Source organism: Empidonax traillii, unplaced genomic scaffold (genome assembly GCF_003031625.1).
Source record: "Empidonax traillii isolate 1590-97213 ecotype Southwest subspecies unplaced genomic scaffold, ASM303162v1 scaffold1088:size398232, whole genome shotgun sequence".
Taxonomy (NCBI): Eukaryota; Metazoa; Chordata; class Aves; order Passeriformes; family Tyrannidae; genus Empidonax; species Empidonax traillii.
The window spans coordinates 74,949-95,559 of NW_020956281.1; the positions used below are offsets into that span (position 1 = coordinate 74,949).

The 20,611-nt window shown below is 35.9% G+C and overlaps 1 protein-coding gene across 2 annotated transcripts in view; it reads left to right on the forward strand.

The window, feature by feature from the left end:
• Window positions 1–19,427, forward strand: part of SLC6A15 (solute carrier family 6 member 15) — a 36,053-nt gene extending 16,626 nt beyond the window's left edge. For both annotated transcript variants that reach the window (XM_027904784.1, XM_027904785.1), the window contains exons 3-12: window positions 3,140–3,297; window positions 3,766–3,892; window positions 5,697–5,878; window positions 7,116–7,226; window positions 10,638–10,879; window positions 10,985–11,177; window positions 12,345–12,537; window positions 13,842–14,001; window positions 16,570–16,732; window positions 18,074–19,427. In XM_027904784.1, the coding sequence (XP_027760585.1) occupies window positions 3,140–3,297; window positions 3,766–3,892; window positions 5,697–5,878; window positions 7,116–7,226; window positions 10,638–10,879; window positions 10,985–11,177; window positions 12,345–12,537; window positions 13,842–14,001; window positions 16,570–16,732; window positions 18,074–18,445 (1,901 nt within the window). In that variant the 3' untranslated portion in view covers window positions 18,446–19,427. The remainder of the gene's footprint in view (window positions 1–3,139; window positions 3,298–3,765; window positions 3,893–5,696; window positions 5,879–7,115; window positions 7,227–10,637; window positions 10,880–10,984; window positions 11,178–12,344; window positions 12,538–13,841; window positions 14,002–16,569; window positions 16,733–18,073) is intronic.
• Window positions 19,428–20,611: the final 1,184 nt, after the last annotated feature.

Below are 20,611 nucleotides of genomic sequence, written 5' to 3' on the forward strand. Positions count from 1 at the left end.
CTGTAGTATTCAGAAGGCAGCTTAGCTGGTAGATGCAGCAGACAACTGATTGGAGGATGTTTTTCAAGGCCAGTGTGTATAGTTTATTATTCTAATTCAAATAAAAATAGTCCTTATCCATTACTGCAAGCACCCATGTTTTCATGCCCAGGCAAATAAGAGACATACTGTGCTGTTTCTATAGTAATTCTTTTTTAGGATGAAGGGAAGATGTCTCACTTGAAAATATGTCTAGCTTCAAGGGAAGACTTCAGCAAAATGCATGCCCAGAGATGCTGTGGTTTCATGTTGACTCTAGGGCACAGAGGCCCTTTGCACCTTTGATATAGTTGTATAATCCAGCTACATCCAAACTGTATCATACTGAAACTCATACATGCACGACTTTCCCTGTGTCCTTTTTGGAGAGGGGAACAAAATCGGAAGGGAGCTCAGCAGAAGACTAGCACTTCAGGTGCTTTGCACAAACTTAGCAGTAGAGGTGAACTCTGTTGTCTGGCTACCCACACTGAATTACACGGTTGCATCATGTCTAATGTAATGTAGATTTAACACCACATTTATTTAAGTCATTTAGTAGAATCCAACTGATAAATCTTGCAACTTACATTGATACTGCACCATAAAATACCCACATCCGCCCAGTCTTTAAACATGTGCTTAACTTTGCAGCCTTGTGATTAAGGTTGTGGACTGGGACACTGAAGAGCTGGGTTCAGTTCCTGCTCTAGTACAGTCATCCAGTGGGATACAGGGTAAGTCACTTAGGCCCCAATTTTTTTTGAGCTGTTTAGGTTTGTCTCTGCTCAGCTATGCCACATCTGCCTAATTAAGATCTAATGTATCATTTACAGTAGCTCTGTATCAATTACTGTATCAATTTACAGTTATATGATGTAAAACCTATGTATTGTTGGCTTTCAATTAATTGTATGACCAGATTTTTAATGGTAGTGATGCCAAAGCTTCTCACTTGCAATGTCAATTGACTTCTGTGTTGCAGAAATTTTGAGCAAATATTGATAATAAATCACAGATATTTAATGGTATTTGTCTTACATATTCTTAAGACAAGATAGTATCCCTTATTTTGGAATGTGGTTGTTACTCTGTTCCTCAGTTTTCATCCCAATTTTTTTTTTCTGTCTCTGCTGTCTCTCTTTTCGTAGTAGAAAGTAAGTCCTGTGTATTTTTTGCCATTATGAAGATGAACCACAAGAGACACCAAAGTACTGAATGGGAATGTAGCTGCTTCCTCAGTAAAAACAATCTTTCAGTAGACACGGTAGTGTGCTGAATGGGTGGATAGACCATGATTCCAGGGATGGGGAATACACAGCATCTCTGGGTAACCTGTTTCAATGCCTCACCAACCATATACTAAAGAATTTGTTCCTAATATCTAATGTAAACCTACTCTCCTTCAGCTTAAGTCTGTTCTTCCTTGTCCTGTCACTACACTCCCTTGTTAGAAATTCCTCTCCAGCTCTCTTGTTGGCTGCCTTTAGGTACAGGAAGGCTGCTGTAAGGTCTCTTTGGAACCTTCTCAGGCTGAATAACCCCAAAGTTCTCATGTCTGTCTTTCAGCCCTGTGATCATCTTGGGGTCTCACCTCTGGACTCCTTCCAATAGGTCAATGTCTTGTGCTGGGGGCCCTAGTTTTTTGCAGATTTTATTTCTTCTGTCTTTTTTTGGTCTTGGCCTCAAGACTGCAGTTAGTTCATGTTTTGTATCTTTGTAAGATATTCGTGATGGAAGCGGATGTCTGATTAGTACGTATTTCGTGAATAGCAAAATAACAAGTGGACCTAAATAGGAATGGAGACCACCTTCCCTGAGCCTGGTGAAGTTTAAGTTTTCTAAAATAAATTGTATGCCATGAGATAAGCTGCCCACTAAGTATATGAAAATGGCAGTGTGTTGTGTTGTTATAGAGTCCTAAACAAGCCCTAGAAAGTCAACACTGGATGAATAAACTTGAAGGAAGACTTAGTTGGAGTTGAGGGTAAATGTCAAATTGGTTTCCGAACTTTGCTCATCTTCTCTATCATCACAGAGATAAACAGACTGATGATACAAGTTAATAGCTCTGTCTAAGCTTCTCTGGTCGTTGGATCTTTACACTGTAGCTTGCTTTAATGTGCTGCAGTCTGAATCTCTCAAATGCTATTCTTTAGCTTTAGCAATGGTTGCAAACAGAAATTCTAAGCCCTTTGAGTTAGTTGGCCAGCCAGCACAGTAGTCTATATTGCAGTATAAGAACCGCACGTGAAAGTTGGTAATTGCTGGTGCCTACATGTTTTCTTAGCTCTAGTACTAGTACTCCACAACACTGAGGAGGAAGTTAGGCTCTGAACTTTTCAGTGCTGTTAGTCTACATTTGCTTGCAATTAGACACTGAAATAAATGTATATACATTCTTTGGTTAGAATTGTGTATGATCACTTCATGGGAATAAGACCTCAAAAATCAGGAATTGGTTTTTACATATATGTTTGCATAACAGTGAAGTAACAGTTGCATTTTCAAATATGCCTTGAAGGAGAGAGTTGGTGAGTACTGTAAGATCTGGATCTACAATACTCCATTTGGCTTCCACCTCATGTTTCTAGTTTGTCTGGAGCCTTGTAGCAACAGGCTGATACAGTTTTCTTGCTTAGCTGGGTAGAGTCATTATTCTGTACATTGGGAGAAATCCACAGATGAAATTGCTTATGATTGGATGAAGTTCAGAATGTTGTGTTTTCTATATTTCCTTTATATTCAGTCCTACTGCTTTGTTACAAGTCAAGGTGTAAGTTTTTTTAAGAAGTGTTAAGTTGGCTCATGATGACTTTATTTTTAAAAAAGTTTGATCAAATGCCCAGAATTTCATACAACACCTAGTTTTGATAATATCTCACTTCCAGTAAGATTTGCCTCAAAAATCTTACGGTGCTTGAGAAATTCAGTGTCTCTGGGTTTTTAATATCTTACAAGATGTATGACCAAAGTTCCAGTAAAATTACTCTTTGCATGTGATCAAAAACTTTGCAGTGCATGACAGTAATTCAACCTTGAAGCAATTAGGAGTTTTCACATTTGTTCTGTCAAGTTATGGCTCTCATTTACTCTGATTTATACTTTGTTCCCTTCATAGGTGCCTATCTTGTGCCATACTTAATCTTACTACTGATAATAGGGATTCCACTCTTTTTCTTGGAGCTTGCTGTGGGGCAGAGGATCCGCCGAGGGAGTATTGGTGTGTGGAATTACATCAGCCCCAAACTTGGAGGAATTGGATTTGCAAGCTGTGTAGTAAGTTTTTTAATTGTGTGGTTTGCTTTTAGGCTGCATGATTCAGACTTTGTTTTGCTGCAGGGAAAGCCCATCAATTTGTAGCCGAGTGTCAAGGTCAGTTTACAATGATCTTAAAATTTGAATTGGTCCATTAAAAATGTTGAGAGAGAGAGAGAGAGAGAGAGAGAGATGTGTATGTGTGTGTGTCTGTTAAACAGGTCAACTTGTGTTTTGTGGTTCTTTTGAAATTAGGAGCTATGGAATGGAGTAGTCTTTTGGAGAAAAAATGCCTATGAAAGTATAGGTGTAATGTGATAAAGATAGAGAAAAATAAAAATTTAGAAAATATCAGATACTTAAATGGGACAAGCTATTCCCTTTTTATTCTGACTTAATTAAAATTAGGTTCAGTGGCTAATGTGCAGAAGTTCAGCAGGGACTTTTAATTTTGCTTTAGAAATGTAACTTTTTGATCTCTTTTAATAGGTGTGTTTCTTTGTGGCTCTGTACTACAATGTCATTATTGGATGGAGTCTGTTTTACTTTTCCCAGTCTTTTCAGCATCCACTACCGTGGGACCAGTGTCCTTTAGTTAAAAATTCATCTCATACCTGTAAGTCTATATTAATATAAGGTTCCTAAAAATTATATAAACTGTATAAAATTTGAGATTTTGAAATATAAAGGAGAAAAATACAATTAAAAAAGGTGTTTGTGGGTGAAAGTGTTGTATGCAAAGCTGGTTTTTCGTCTTAATAAGACATTACATTACAGTATTTGAAAAAATACAACAAAGAAACCTAATCTAAGAGAAATACACTGTATTTGTAAAGAAACACCACTGTCAACAGCATTTAAATGGTGTTGAAATTAGGAGAATGCTATTTAGTGTGTTGGAGAAGAAAAATAATCTGGTTTCTTTTTTTCTGATATTGATACTATTTTTTATGCTTACTTGGTGAAAAACAAAGGCGGAGGGATATTTTTACATTTCAGTTAATAGGATACTTCCCAGCAAAAAGTTGTTGTGTTACTAACAAAGGAGAAAATGGAAAAATGTAAACATCAGTGAAATGCAAGTGATAAAAGCATTGTTTACTTTGTAAATTAGTGTAGATAAGATAATTGATCATTGGATTGTTGTTGTAATGGGATGATCTCTCATGGACATATATAACAGCATTAAAAGTTCCTTATTCCTTGAGTTTGGTTATCCTGTAACAGTTACACATTTTGTGTTATTATTGCAATTGGAATATGAATTATTTATTTTTGTTTCTTTTTATTTCAGATCCTAAATTTTCTTTAATTATCTTTTGTGGGTTTATTTACCACTTGAATACAGAACGTAATTAGGGACATTTGAAAAGTTGAACCTTTCTGTAGTGTGTTTTCCAGAATTGCTTGCTTCAGTTATTTGAAATAGTATTTGTGAATATTGACACATTGTCAAATTGACTTTATTTCACAAGCTGTTGTCCATGAATTGAGCCACAGTGGTTGTTTATGTACTCTTTATCCTACCTAAATATTAAGATACAGTATGTCAGGTAACTTCAACAGAGGCCATCTGAACTAATCTTAGAAAAAGAAAGTTATTGTATTTGATAACATCATTTTTGATAGGTTATTTCAGTGACGATCTGACATCTGTTTTAGCTTGCTTAAAATTCGTATATTTTTCCCTTTTCTTCTGTTAATTATCTTAACTCAGGACATACCTTAGGTATATGCTTTATTGTTAGTTATAAATAATTTACAAAAAAACCCACATTTTTTTGGAGGAAATGTTTTTATGTGTTATATCTCTAGATACACACTTTTTTAAACTGTTTGGAAACATGACTATAACAGATTTACAGTATAATTAAAAAAATCACTTCTGGAATACACATAGCAACTCTCATTTAACATAACTGTATAGGAGCCATTTATTTCCTTTTCTCATCACTTTGGTATCATTATTATTTTATTGTTTATAATAGTAATTAACTGGATACAATTGAGGTTTTGTTTCCCATGTTGTCAAATTTGTGTTCATTTCAGGGAGATAGATTTCATAGTATGTCAGTCATGGATAGATGATGTAGTCATATATGTGATAAGTGGAATGTATGTCTTCATCTAAGCCTGCCTACTGTTTAGTAGTGAAGTGAGAAATAAATTCTGCCTTGGACTAGGATTAACCATAATGCAGAGGAATACATCAGCCCAAAGGGGTGTTTTAAAATATATACCCAGAACCCATGACTGATAGCAGTCATTTTTTCCTTTAGAGAATGACTTAAGACTTTTTTGTGAGTTTAGTTTCTCAGGAAATGATGATGGCATAGTTACAAATATTGAGAATTGGTAGAACATGGTTATGAAATATCTCTCCCAAACCCATTCTTTACTTGCTAACATCTCTTTGACAGTTGTGGAGCCAGAGTGTGAAAAAAGTTCTGCAACCACTTATTACTGGTACAGAGAAGCACTGAATATTTCCAGCTCTCTTTCAGAGAGTGGGGGTTTAAATTGGAAGATGACTATCTGCTTGCTGGCTGCCTGGGTCATGGTATGCTTAGCCATGATCAAAGGCATTCAGTCTTCAGGCAAAGTGAGTATACTGTTTACCTGCATGGCATTGTTTTATGTTGAAGCATTTCAGGATATTTCTGTTCACTAAACCCTCTGTTTATTCTCATGAAATCTGTAGGAGCAGGTGAGGACTCACCCCAGTATTTGTATAACCTCTAGTAGAGGAATTTTAGTAGTTAAGCATTAGAATTACAGCAATATTAGCGGGAATTGTAGTAATGTAGTGGGAATTGAGGTCTAAAGAAAAATTTTGCTTCTCATCAACATAGTTGTTGCAAGCAACTGTACCTCAGCTTTATTGTGCAGCATACGTCTGTGTGTTTTGAGTGTCTGAGGAATTAGGTTTCCATGTGTACTCACAATATGATTGCAGTACACCCATGTATGCAAGTTCCTGCCATTAACTTAGCTACTTTCCAGGATTCTGGATTGTTTCTTTTGACTAGTGACTTACCATCCCTTTGCATCTGAGTACTCTCACCTTGTCTTCTTTCCTTTGCACGCACCCAGCTGGATTGGCTAATGAATGATTTGCTAGATCTTTGGATCTCAGTGGGATTTTCAGAGCAAAAATAATTTGTTCCAACAGGAAAATTCTTTGCTAGGAGAAAGTTTGGCGCTGATGTGGAAATTAAATTACTGTGACCTCCTTGAAGCATTCCAGTTAAATAAATAAGTAGCAAGTTTAACCAGAGAATCATCTTACTAAACTAAACAGAATAAGTTTTCTTTTCACTAATGGGGAATGAAAGATCAGATTTGATTGCTATTTTTTTGTTGTTTTGGCAGTAAGCATTAATTAGTGATTGAATTTGCTGGTTATGTACTTTCTATTGACTCTTTGTTTTCTTTCCTTCTGAAGACACAATGAGTTTCTGTTCACACTGCATATCTGTACCATCCTCAGTACTTGAGTTGAAGTTCATTTGTAAAGTGAAGCATTTCTGCAACGGTGTACTTCTGCCTTGTCATCTCATTGAATTCATACTGAATTTCCCTGAAGCCGGGTGGTTCGTTATCAGTTAGTGAACACTGGCAACTGTATTATTTTAGTAAAGTACAGAATTTCTATTATGGTCATGTGATTTTGCTTTCTTCTGCAGAGACAAGGGGAATGGGAAGTGTTCTGCATATTTCTTGGAGCATATGATTATCAATTCAGTCATGTATCCAAAGTATACTGAATAGTGAATGAAGCTATTGAAAATAAAGTCTACATTAAATGTCATGTTAAATTTCTTCTTACTGTTTTTCAGATCATGTATTTTAGTTCCCTTTTTCCTTATGTGGTACTTTTATGCTTTCTGATCAGAGGACTGCTCCTTAATGGGTCAGTGGATGGAATTCGTCACATGTTCACACCTAAGGTATGTGCTTAATTTCTGCTTGCAGAGTATTAAAGTTTCAGTGGCAATTTGACCATTTATGAATGCTCTCATTTAAGCTTATTGTCTTCATAGAACATTTGGCTGTGTTTCTGTTGGGTTAAATTACAAAATTGTTGTTTACCTTGGTGGCACAATATCAAGCCCTAAAGTCCAAAGGCCCTTAAGTATTCCAAACATCTACGTAAAGTTACCTCCCTAAGGTGAGGGTTTCTGAAGTTAGATGCCTCTACAAAGCAACTAAAAGTGCTATTTACAAGATTCAGAATGTTTAGAGAACTCCAAATATGGAAAAGAAGTGAATCTTCAATCTTGCCATTCTCTCGTATTGGAATGCCTAGTCCTGGGATGTCATGGTGCTGCCTTACTTTGAGCTGTCACATGACATTACATAGTTATCTTGTCCCTTTTGAAAAAGAACATTTTTTTTCCTTTTTGTAAATAAATAATGTTGTTTGCACAGTAGCCCTAAGTACAGGAGACCTGTATTTAATAGCAGTGTAAGTACTCACCACTCAGTTTTCCATATCCTGTTTTTTGTGGTTGACATGCCAAGATAGCAACAGTTCTAAGCATACATTTTGTACTGCCAGTATTTTTACCAGGAGCATGCCTTACAGAGCTTTAAATTTTCTAACTGCAGAGGTGATAAGGGACATTATGAACCATTGTTTAGCTTGAAGATCTTAGTTCTACCCACACCCATCTCAAATGCTTGCAACTGTATCTAGACTACAGGAACAGCATGTTTGCGTAGTCAGAGCCATACTCAGGTACAATGCTGGGCTTCATATTGCATTGTGAAATGCACTTTCCAACACGTCCATTTCATAATACAGTTGAGAAGATCAGGACTAACGTTTCAAAAATGAAAGCTGAAAAATATGATCAGAATCCATGCACATAGTGGCTAATGCCAGATGACAGGATCTTGTCAGTTGTTTTGATTCCAGGTGTTTTGAGTCTAGAGAACTGTCATTCTATAAAAATGACCTTTGTTAGCTATCACCTTGATGCAGTCATGCTCCACTTCACTCGCTGTCACCACTTTATAGAGAGTCGTGGTTCTGCAGGCTGCTTAGGCAAGTTTGGGAAACCTGAGAAACAGAGAAATGTAATGCTTACTAATGAGAGGAAGTCTAGAGCAGAGGTGGAATACAGATGTCTTGAAGATAGAGTTTGATTTCTCATCCACAGTATTAATCCTTTCTTTGACTGAAGAAGTGCCACTAGATACTGAAGGAATATAAATACAAAAAACTTCCCTTGAATACCAACACCTCTTCACTGCTCCCTATTTCATCTGAATTAGACTTAAAATAAGTTGCAGCTGATGCTTACTTTATAGTTAAGTTATACTTAATTATACAGTTGTTTCAAGTGTTCGGATAAATAATCTCAAAAGAAAAATTCTTTTTAATTTATTCTGCTCATTTCCAGTTCTGTATCCCAAAATTTAAATTCTGGTTTAAATTTTAGTCAGGAGACCCTCCATGTCACATGTACTATATGTGAATGTAAACCTTCAAAAGTATTTTAATTATAGTTTTCTGTACTTGGGCACTTATTTGGACTATAGGTTCATATGAGACTACCTAAAGAAATTCAGACTTGCCCCATCTGTTGTTCCATTTACTTCATTGTGCTAACAGTTTATTTGGGCACACAGACTGTACAAAATTGTGCTAAACAATGTGGCTTGAAAATTATTCAGGTAGATAGAAGTTAGAGGGGAAGAGGAAACATCTTTTTCAGCCTCAATTAGCTGAGCAAATGACCACATTTTGACCAGACAATGGCAGTGCAGTCTCACAAGACTTGTGCCAGCATGGCAGAGGACTGGCACACATTGGTGCCCATATGTGAGAGCCCAGGGCTAATGTAGAAGGGGAGAATGTCTGTTTGCCATGGTTGTCGAATGAAGCAGAAATTCTAAAGAAAGTTATATGAAAAGCCCGCTTAAATCAACTACTGCAGTTAAACTATAGGAGTGAAGCTGAAATGCAGAGCCCCCAAAGTTTCACAAGCAGTATCTAATAGGAAATCAGTTACAAGCTTATTTTGAAAGTCTAGGTGATGAGTATCTGAGAATGCAATACTTTTGATGGTACCAAGTGCTGCGTTGAGGAAAGTGAGAAGTGTTTTGTTATTTCAAACATTTGGAGATTAGGTAGAATTCAACATATTCTTCGAGCTCCCTCTGGTGGATAAGCTCTGGCATGACTGTGATACAGGCAGGTTGAACTACTTGTGCATTGTAACTATAATAAAAATTTAAGTCAGGAACAAGTTTATAGCCATAAATACCTTTTCTTTCCCCAAACATATTGTGTTTTATCTTTGTAAATAATAAAGAGGCTGCTTCCTGTCTGTAATAAATATTGTATCTTCGTGGGAAACTAAAATTTTTTTCAAAATGTTACAACAATAGCAGATTTAGTTTTCCTCAGAGTAGGACAATCAGTCTGATGATGCTGTCATCTGTGTCAGTGCTTTTTAGTTTTACTATTTTAAGTAAACTTAGGGTTTTTTAAAAATAAAAATCATATGAATTAATAGAGACCCTGAATCAACTTGAGAAGATCAAATGTTTAAGTTTGACATCTAATTCTTTATTTCTTTTGTTATGATTCAGCATCTAGAAGAATTTGAGGTAGACAGATGATGACTTTATAACTGAGTAACAAAGATATTTTTTTGAATGAGCAGTGCAGTTCAATTTTTTTGATAAAAAGCTTTTTTACCCTCAAATACATGACCCATTTAACACTGGGTTAAATTCAAGGCATCTGACTTAAGGGAGATCTGACTTGTGGACTATACAGTTTGTGGTGGCCAGTGTTCATTTCATATATTTCATTTTGCTTTACATATTTGCATGTGATAGAATTCCATATAAGTGTGTGGATCTTACGTTCACTTTTTTTTTATTTGTTTGAAAAGTAACAACAAAGCAACCTTCATCATAATCATTTAATTTATAAGAGGGTTGACCATCCCAAAATACATCTTAAGTCTAACAAATGTCAGTATATATACTGTAAGTCAAAGACAGTAAAAACTGTAAAAAAAAGTTCTCTCTCGTTTCTCAGTGTAACTTGCTACTATTTCAGTCGCATAGCTCCAGTAGTGTGTCCTTGTTGGGAACATAATGTATAGCGTGTTTCTCTGACATTTAGATAATATAAAATCAATAGAAATTCTGACCCATAAGTTTGCTCAAATTTAGATGTCTCATTCAGCTTTAATTTTATCATAATGAAAATGCATTTGTAGTAGAGTATGAACATTTTGTGATGTAGGTTGTATTCCTGTTCTTATTTCTGTTGTTTTTCTTTCATATAATAGAAATGTATATTATAGCTGACATATATTATATCTAATTTCAAACAGCTTGAAATAATGCTGGAGCCCAAGGTCTGGAGAGAAGCTGCTACTCAGGTGTTCTTTGCCTTAGGGCTTGGATTTGGTGGAGTCATTGCCTTTTCAAGCTACAACAAGAGAGACAACAACTGCCATTTTGATGCTGTACTGGTGTCCTTCATCAATTTTTTCACTTCTGTGCTGGCAACTTTGGTGGTGTTTGCAGTTCTGGGCTTCAAAGCCAATATCATAAATGAAAAATGTGTTATCCAGTATGAATATCCATTTCTTTTTTTATATTATTTTTGTGGTTTATTTAATTTATGAATTAACACAGAACACTGATTTTGATCTCTCTGTTTTATTGTGTTTTACAGGAATTCAGAGAAGATTTTAAAACTTTTGAAAATGGGCAATCTCAGCCGGGATATGATCCCACATCACATCAATTTCTCAAGCATTACAGCAGAAGATTACAATTTAGTTTATGACATTATACAGAAAGTTAAAGAAGAAGAGTTTGATTCTCTTGGTCTGAAATCTTGTCAAATTGAAGATGAGCTTAACAAGGTGAGAGCGTTAAGTCTTGAATACAGAGATTATGAACAGACGAATATTTTTAGGCTTGAAATGAACTGTGAAGTGTACCTACAGAGAGTATCAGTGCAGTGTACCTGTGAGTCGTGCACCTGTAAATACCCAGATGAAAACCAGGGTTGCATTTCAGCTCACTTGAGGACTTTTGGATCTGATGTCTTAATGTAGTCTTCACTTTTTTTTGAGCATTATATTGTTCTCCTCACAAAGTGAGAAGTTTTTTAAAGTTGTTTTTTAGAACAATTGAGCATGAGGATTTTTCCAAAGACTAAACAGAGTTGTAACCTGTTCAGTACCTCAGACTGCAGTGTCTTATAAGGTTAAGATACAAGATATAAATACTACTATACTGAAAGCAAAAAATGATTCTTTAATTATTAGGTAATTGTTTATTAACTAGCATCCTGTTCTGGAATATCACAATAAGCCAGATCTGTAAAAGAGATCATAGTTTTCTAGCCTTAGAGAGGGACTTGCATATTTAAATGCTCATCTTTATATAGTTGCACCAGGATCTGAAGATAAAATGTAAAATCTGTGACTTAGACTTTATAAGTTTCTGCACTATTTCTGCCATTTAAATTTGAAACAAAGATACAGAAATTAGGTCCTTTTTACACTTCCTGAAGAAAACAGAGCATATTTTGTAGCTGTCCTTTGTAATAGCTCTCATGCAAAATCATCAGTGAAAGAGCGAAATAAGTTCTGACTGGAATCCAGAGGAGGAAGATTTTTCATAATGAGAGCAATCAGCCATTGGGCTAATCTCTTCAGGGAACTGGTGGGTTCCACGGCATTGGACACTTATACGGTTCAGCTGGACAGGCTGCTTTTGCCAAGAAAGATTGGACCAAATGATCTTTGAGATATCTTCCAACCTGGTATTCTATAATTCTGTGAAAGAACTGTGTTCATGTCAGTCAACTTACAAATTCTCAGCCAAATCCAGTGTTTCATTAAATAGTATTAATTAAGTGGAAAAACTGCGTATTAGATAGCAACTTACCACTCTGCCTTCAAGAGGTAACCAATGACACTGTATGATTACAAAGTTAGACTGTCACACTCCCAAAACAAAAAAAAGTTCAGGAACAATAACACAGTTTGTTTTGTTTTGTTTTATTTTTTTCTCAATGACAGGCAGTTCAAGGAACTGGTTTAGCTTTTATTGCCTTTACAGAAGCAATGACTCACTTCCCTGCTTCTCCCTTCTGGTCAGTCATGTTCTTCCTCATGTTAGTAAATTTGGGACTTGGAAGTATGTTTGGAACCATTGAAGGCATTATCACACCCATTGTTGATACCTTCAAAGTCAGGAAAGAAATTCTTACTGGTGAGTTACACAAACTTTCTTTTCTTCATAGAGAGATTCCTAAATAAGCCAAATGAAATCTTTATTTATTTATAAATCTTTATTTATAATGAAATTTTTATTATGCAAAAATCAGTATAGTTACTCTCTAGAGAAACAGACTTCAAATGGAAGCAAATGGGGCTAGTAGCCTGGAATTAGGCCTGCTCTCTGCCTCCACAGGGATTGAGAAAAATGCATTAGTGATATCCATTGTGGCATACCACAGTGGTCTCTAGCAGAGCTAATTCTCCCGGGTACTGAATGCATCTTTCCATGGTGGTCCACTTGCCTGGGTGACATATAACATCTTATATGAGGGAATGTCTTTCCTTCATACCTGATAGGATCATATCTGGAGGCTGAGAACTTGTGTCCCTTTTCCAGTCGCTTTGTCAATGCCCCCTTCCATAGAAAGTAATCCCAGGTGTTTGAGACTTTCCTACGCTCTAATTCCAGGCTACTAGCCCAGTTATCCCAGCACTGGATCAGTCAAGTGCTCATTTACACAATGGCTGAAATATTTTGCATATCCCACAGCCACTCAGGGATGGAGATCATCCTTAGCCTAAGTTCCCAGTGGGGAGAAAAAAGGGTCCCTTAACTGGAATAATCAACCTGACTGATTCTCAGTCTATAATGGATTTCACAATTTATTGAAATTCGACTTACTTTATGTCTACTTAAGCATTTTGTAATAATATTATTTGTAATAATACTATTGACTAATTTATTACAAGAAAGTTATATTGAGATCCATTATGCAGGATCGGGCATTAAAGAAATACATTTCATGTTATTCCTAAAGAAAAGAAGGGGCAGAAATGTTGTTACTTAATGCAGAAATACTTTTAGACAGATCCTAATTGAACTTCATGCCATGAATATTCTTGTAGGGGAGGTCTGTTCAGCCTCAATATTTTTTAGAATCATAGTCTGAAACTTTTTCACTATCTTTTTTCCATGTTTTTGCTTCTAAGTTCTTTTCACTTCTGATTTCCAAAAAGTGAAGTAGTGACCAAGTAACACGATGGAAGATGCTTTGCTTACCAGTTCATTTTACCCTTGCATTCACATTACATTTAGTGAGAAACAGTCACTTGATTAATGTCTACTGCTTAATCAGGACTACTGTATTATGGCAATTTGAGTAATTCTAATTTCAGAACTTTTCCATTATATAAGGAAGAGGTAGGATTTCTAATATTGTTAAAATTGAGACTCCCTAAAGAGTAAAATGTTATCAACTTCTATTATATGAAATAATGCATTTCTCTTTATTCCAGTCTTATGCTGCTTGGTAGCATTTTTTATTGGCCTGATCTTTGTGCAGCGCTCCGGAAATTATTTTGTGACAATGTTTGATGACTATTCAGCTACTCTGCCACTGCTAATTGTGGTCATTTTGGAGAATATTGCAGTCATCCGAATTTATGGAATAGACAAGTAAGTAAAGGAAATGTATGTCCCTGTCCATATCAACAGTATTCATTACAATATTTATTACTATTTTAATTATATTATGTGAAGTATTTGTGATGTACACAGAAATACAAGTTAGTAGAAACTGGTCAAGAATCTAGTCTGTTTGTTAAGAACAGGTTTGGAGCAAGATGAATTACATCAGGACAGTGTACTGAAACCCAAAGAGTGATTGTGAGAGATCCAGAGAGAGGAGAATAAAGTTAAAGAGGCAAAATTAGAGAGTTAGAAAGGAGGCTGGATATGAAAGTATGAGGAATTTGTATCAAAAGAAGTCATCAAGTGAAAGATTTCAAGCAGTGATAGCCATGGTCTAAGCAGCACATGGGAATGAGTATTCTGAACAGGTCTGCAGTATTCCAGACAGACTGAGAAGGAAACAAAGCAAACTTAATGGAAGTAACAAGAAGAAAGTTTCAGTTTATGAAGTAGATTTAGTTTGGGGTATTGTAGCAATTAATTGTTCTTTTCATTAGTTGTGAGAGAGGAAATAGAGGAAATGACAGCAAAGAACAGGGTCAAAACTTCCTCGGAAGCAGAACAGCTGACCTGGCAGTGATGGGTGAAGAGAAAAGACTATCAAGCCCCTCTTTTTTTTTCCTTCATTTTGTGACCAAAATCAGTAGAATGTGTTCACTAAGCAAGATCAATGTGTGCCCCACTTAGGTATAGAAGGATTTGTGTCAAAAATAACTTTTACCATCCACAGGTCAAACAGAGTATGCTATACTAACATGTCAAAGTAATGAAAAAATCTGTGATTTCTTTCTTTGCACAGGCAAAAAGTGTGACATAGCAGAAACCTTAGGTAGTTTTTCATTTGACTTTTCACTTGTTTGATTGGAGTAATCAGCCAGTCCCTTGTCATAGTGAAACAAAGCTGTAATAAGAAAGTTTAATTGTATGGTTCCCAGACATTGTTTCTGGTTTACACAAATAGTGCCTGATCTATTTACTCAGACAGCAGAATTTCCACTTGGACCACGTGTATAATCCTGTAATAGATCACATAGACATAAAAACACCATGTATATGATTTCACACATGCAAAGAAAAGATGAAACAAATGACCTGGTTATCAGGTTGATAATGTCCAAGTCAAGGGATGTTCCAGTGTGAATGGAGATAGGCATGCCAAAAGCCAGCATCTTACCTGTGAGGAATTTGATGTTTAGGCATATCTAAAATATGGTAATCCTTTGCTTCTGACTCAGAGTGCAAGTGATCCATGTTTTCGAAGGGGTTCTGACAGGATACAGTCTAAAGATAACAGTCAAATTTCTCATTCATAATGGCAGCCAAGTATTCCCTCTGGAGTATTGCTGATATTTCTTCTGATGTACATTTCTCCAGAATATGCTTAAGGAACCTGGCAGTCTTCTTTGCAAAAACTGTCAGAATCCACAACCTCAGGTTGTCGTTGGCTGATAGTACTAAGGGTTCTTCCATATATATGTCTTTGTAGACACACTATCTTTGATCAGATAGTAAAAAAACAAAACATAGCATCCAAAGGGATTACAACCAAAGGATAGAAAAGAGGCAACACGTGAATCCCTGTAGCCAAGAAGGAAAATCTGGAATCAGTGCTAGAGAAGCATGATAGCTTTTAGAAGAGCATAAGTAGGATGGAGTCAATGAAAGACTTTAAAGATAATAGATTTATGTTCAGCTGGATGAAGAACTGGAGATGTCAGAAAGAGGGCTATCTGTAAAGGGCACAATCCCTTTTGTAAATTCAGCTTCTTTTTAATGATGTGTTTAATTTCAATGTAAACAAACAATAGTATGGCCCAATCTGTGCAGTTAAAAAAAGTGTTTAGAGAGTCTATATGACAGAAACTTCATATGTGTAACTGCTTTGAAAACATATTTATTGCTATAAGAACCTTTTCTAGATGCGTATTTTGAAAAGGGACTAGGACCACAAGGGAGCTAAAACAATCATTGCTTGTGAACACTTCTAAAATGTTATTTCTGAAAGTATTCTCTGTTTCTGCTGGCTCTGGAATACTCTGTCACAAGTACAAAAATAGGAGTTTATAACTTACAATTTTGAGGAACAAGGAGGCAGTTTCTAACTTGCGAAAGTTTTATTTAAGCAGCTTATATGATGCAAACCATAGCTTATGCGTAAAGTTGGTTTTTTACACTGCAGCACATGTGTGAGTTCAAAATTAATTTTGCAGAGTCTGTAAGAGGTGCTAGTTGTATATGTCCTCAAAAGTAATGACATATGCCTCAGTAAACAACTCAGTAGACAGTACAAGAAGATACAAAAAAGAATCTTCACTGTCCAGTAAGCAATTTACTAAGTCACTGCACTATGCAGCAATTCCTTTTGTTCAGCTGTTCTTCAGAATTAGTAATACAAGCTCTGTTTTTCAGCCCATCAAGTAATTTAAACTGCAGCCATTTCTATATATGCATTTTTTTCAGTGTGTTCCTCAAGTTAGGTGATGTGTATCAATTAATTACAGTACTCAAAATCTCAGTGTCTGCACTAACAATAACCTTTTAATCCCTTCACAGATTTATGGAGGACCTGAAGGATATGCTTGGATTTTCTCCAAGCCAGTATTATTACTACATGTGGAAGTATGTTTCACCATTTGTATTGTTATGTTTGCTGGTAGCTAGCATTGTCCAAATGGTATTAAGTCCTCCTGGCTACAATGCTTGGATTGAAGATACGGTATGTATATAGTATGTATGTGTGTATATGTGGTATATATATATATATATATATATACGTTATACTGTCATCACTGTAATGATAGTGTCTGAAGTATTTCAGAAATCCATGAACAGACAAAAAAAATGGATTTGGAAATTCAGAATAGGTATTAATAATGATGTGCTTTTTTGCCTCAAGTAACTTTGATGTAAAACCAACCATTTTTTAATTTTAGAGTAGTTCTGCTTTAAAATATAACTGATTGACACAAATCTGCATGCTTTTGGTGACTTTTATTTTGTTGATGTATGATTAAGAAATTCTCAAGTTTGGGAGATGTTGTTCACATTCATGAAGTCTTCTTTTACTGCAGAAAAGAGTTGGGTGATAACACTGAAGAAATCATTTCAGATATCTCATCAGTTTCTTTACGTGGCATTAAGAGATTTAGCCATATTGTAAATTTTCCCTTTGGAAACCCATATCGCAGTAGAGGTAACAGCTGCATTAAGAACTTTTTCTGATAAGAGTATTGGATTTGAAAAAAACTTACCAGGGTGAGCTGCAATCAATTCTATGCATTGGCTCTAAGAAGAGGTTCACTTAGGGTAACTCCTAAGGTTTCTGCTAGTTACAGGCTCATCAGCCCTCAACTGTTTCTACAGGCTTGTCATGCAAAATATGTAGAAATTTGCTTTATTATAGGTAGATACCTGACAACTACTAGTTTCTCGTGATTCTCAGAACAATGTTCCTGTTGCGTTTGCTTCTTGCCCTGAAAAATTAGAAAGAGAAATACCTTGAATACCAAATGTACCATTCCTTTCCATATACAAAATTAGGCAAAGGAAACCTGTTGGCCAGTGATGCATGGATGCAGTAGAGGTGTGAGGAATTGTCAGTGTCCCAGTAAATGCATTATAGTTTACATGAAGTTCATACAAAGTGGAATAATTGAGATGATCCCTGTCTAGACTGGTTGTTAGCCTACAGAACAAGGACTTACAGAACAAGGCATAGTTAAGAGATACCCTGCACACTTGTCTGTTCCGAGCATCCTTTAAAGGATCAGTGAACAACTACAGAGAAATGTTGCAGCCTAATGTGAAAATCTTGATTTGGGTGCCTCTAGAGCGCTCTCAAAATCTGTGCAACAGTTAGTCTTACCAGCAGACAGATAGAAATCCTACATCTCCATGAGTGTTCAAATTTGAGATGTGTAGTGGTGCCCACGTTGTGGGTGCAGGGTGACGAAAAGGTGAGTATGTGTTTGAAAACTGCAGGCCTTGGTGAGGACTGCATGTTTGTTCTTTTTTTTTGGTAAAGATGTATTAATAGTTTTTCTATTGTGTTTCTCAGGCTACAGAGGAGTTCCACAGCTATCCAACATGGGGAATGATTGTCTGTATATCTTTGATGGTGTTGGCCCTACTGCCAGTCCCAATAGTCTTCATGGTGCGCCGTTGCAACCTTATCGATGACAGTTCCGGTAGTTTAGCATCTGTATCCTACAAAAGAGGTCGAATAATAAAGGAACCTGTTAATCTGGAGGGAGATAGTACAAGTCTGATTCATGGGAAGAGTCCAAGTGAAGTGCCGTCTCCAAATTTTGGCAAAAACATATATCGAAAACAGACTGGCTCACCAACTCTGGATACTGCTCCGAATGGACGTTATGGGATTGGGTACCTGATGGCAGATATGCCTGACATGCCGGAGTCTGATTTGTAACTACAGAAAAAAAATGGCTTTTTGTTTCTTCTGTCACTGATCATGGCTCTCCTATGAGAAGTGGTCAGATTCACTTATTAGAGTGTGATCTCAGGTGCTCCATAGTGACAGTCTTGTAAATGTCATGACTGTACATACAGATTGAGAAAACTCCCTTTGGAGTCTCTGGGCTTATATTTGCACTGAAGGAAACACACTGAAATCCAATGGCAGCCTACTCTGCCACCATAGCCAAGAATTTGATTTTTTAAATTGATTTCTAAATTTAAAGCTTTCTGTCTCTGAAGCCCAGGTCTCACTCAAATGATGAAATATTTCTGAGGTTAAATAATTGAAAATCCCTTTTTTCAACGAAATTTCAGGTTAACTCCCCAGTATTAAAGGTGGACTCAGTAGTAGTTCACCAAACTTGTGTTTATATAAACACTTGTATATATGCTGTACTTACTTTGTTAGCACTGATAATTACTTAGGCTTTTAGCTGAGTAAAAAACAAACCTGCAAACTATTTTCTTATATAATAGCTGTATAGAGCAATAGTATTAGAAAATCAAGGAGTAGACTTACAGGAAGGTGATCAAAGATTCCCCGTTCACTGGGGACTGCATAAACTGTGGCTGTATATTTTGTGTAAAATATTTCTTTTTCAGTGTGAAAACAATGTTAGAGTGAGTCACTCCAAGAATCTTAAAGATTGTGCAGATTCTGCATTTTTTTCTATGCTGTGTGCCTAAAAAAGACCTTGATATTTATTGTGGTTACAAGATTACATATATATTATATTTATATAATATACTTGTAATGTAAATATGTATATTATTCTGTATGTAATTGTTTCAGAAGTCAAAGCAAGATGGCTTTTTTAATTAGTCTCCTTCAGTTTTGCTTCTGTTTTATGCAGATAACTTTTTTTTCAGTAAGTAATTGTTAAGAACTGTATGGCATTACATTTTAACCTATGAATAAAGAGATTGATAAGGTATTTCGCTGTGATTTCCTAGTACGCTTACCATACATAACACAGACTGCTTTTTCCTGATCTGAACTATTTGAAAGAATGACATTTACCGACCAAATAGAGATGTTAAAAGAAATTGAAAACATAAAAAGGTAAATCAGTCATCTTAATAAACTTCTGGATAGTGTTTTATTCTTAGGGACATATAGTGTTAATACAGTATTTGACATAACACTGTAAACTGACAGGATACTCTGGAAACTAGTACATGATCTATTCCTCACCTTAGAGAGCTTTAAAGTCAGGCATAAATTCTGACATAGCTACCTCTAATAAGCAAAGGGCAGATCCTAGTTATATTGTCCCAGTATCAAAGAACCAGATTAATTCATCTGAGATAAATGCAAGTCTCTGAAGCTCTGTGCCTCAAGAGTACAGTTTTGAGTATGTCAGTGTGGAAAAGCTATATCAAACAAATGAAAAGGAGGAAAACCCTAAACTAAAGCACTTCAGCAACTTGATAAAATTCCTTATGGATATCTCCTTTGTCACAGGAGAATAATCCCAGATAATTTTCCACTTCTAACGTGAGAACTTTTGAAATATTTCAATTCACCTGAAATTTGAGCTAACTTTAGTTGACTAAAAGCTATATTTAATTATCAGACATATTTTATGTTTGATAAAAGTTGTGAACATAAAATAGCATTTAAAGTAGTCCTCTAAAATGCACTTACTGGTACATAAAGGGGAGAACTGGCATAATTAAAGCTAGTTATTCTTTTATAACTGATCAGTTGGCAATTTTAGTGTGTTTGTAACAGATCTCCATTAGAGACAAAGGGCAAGCATGTACAAAATACTCTTGCTGTGGCAGAGCAAGGAAATTTCTAACATCATAAACATCAGGTTTCTAAAGTGACTGTTCAGGGTAGTTATGCATCCCTCTGTGCCCAGTCCACAGGATGCAGAAGTCTGTTATTACAGGCTAGTTACCTGTAGTGACACATGCTTTTACTTATATAGACTCTGGTTTTAGATGTGAAGTCACGGTCAAATTGCTGCTGCTACAGAAGATCTGTTAAAATGAATGTAGCAAGATCTTCCTTTTAAAATGCAATAGCTACTTCTGTTTTAAGCATCACAGGGGGGTTTAATGCTACTTTAGCAGACTGCTGAAGATTATTCTGCTGGGGAATATATGTCTT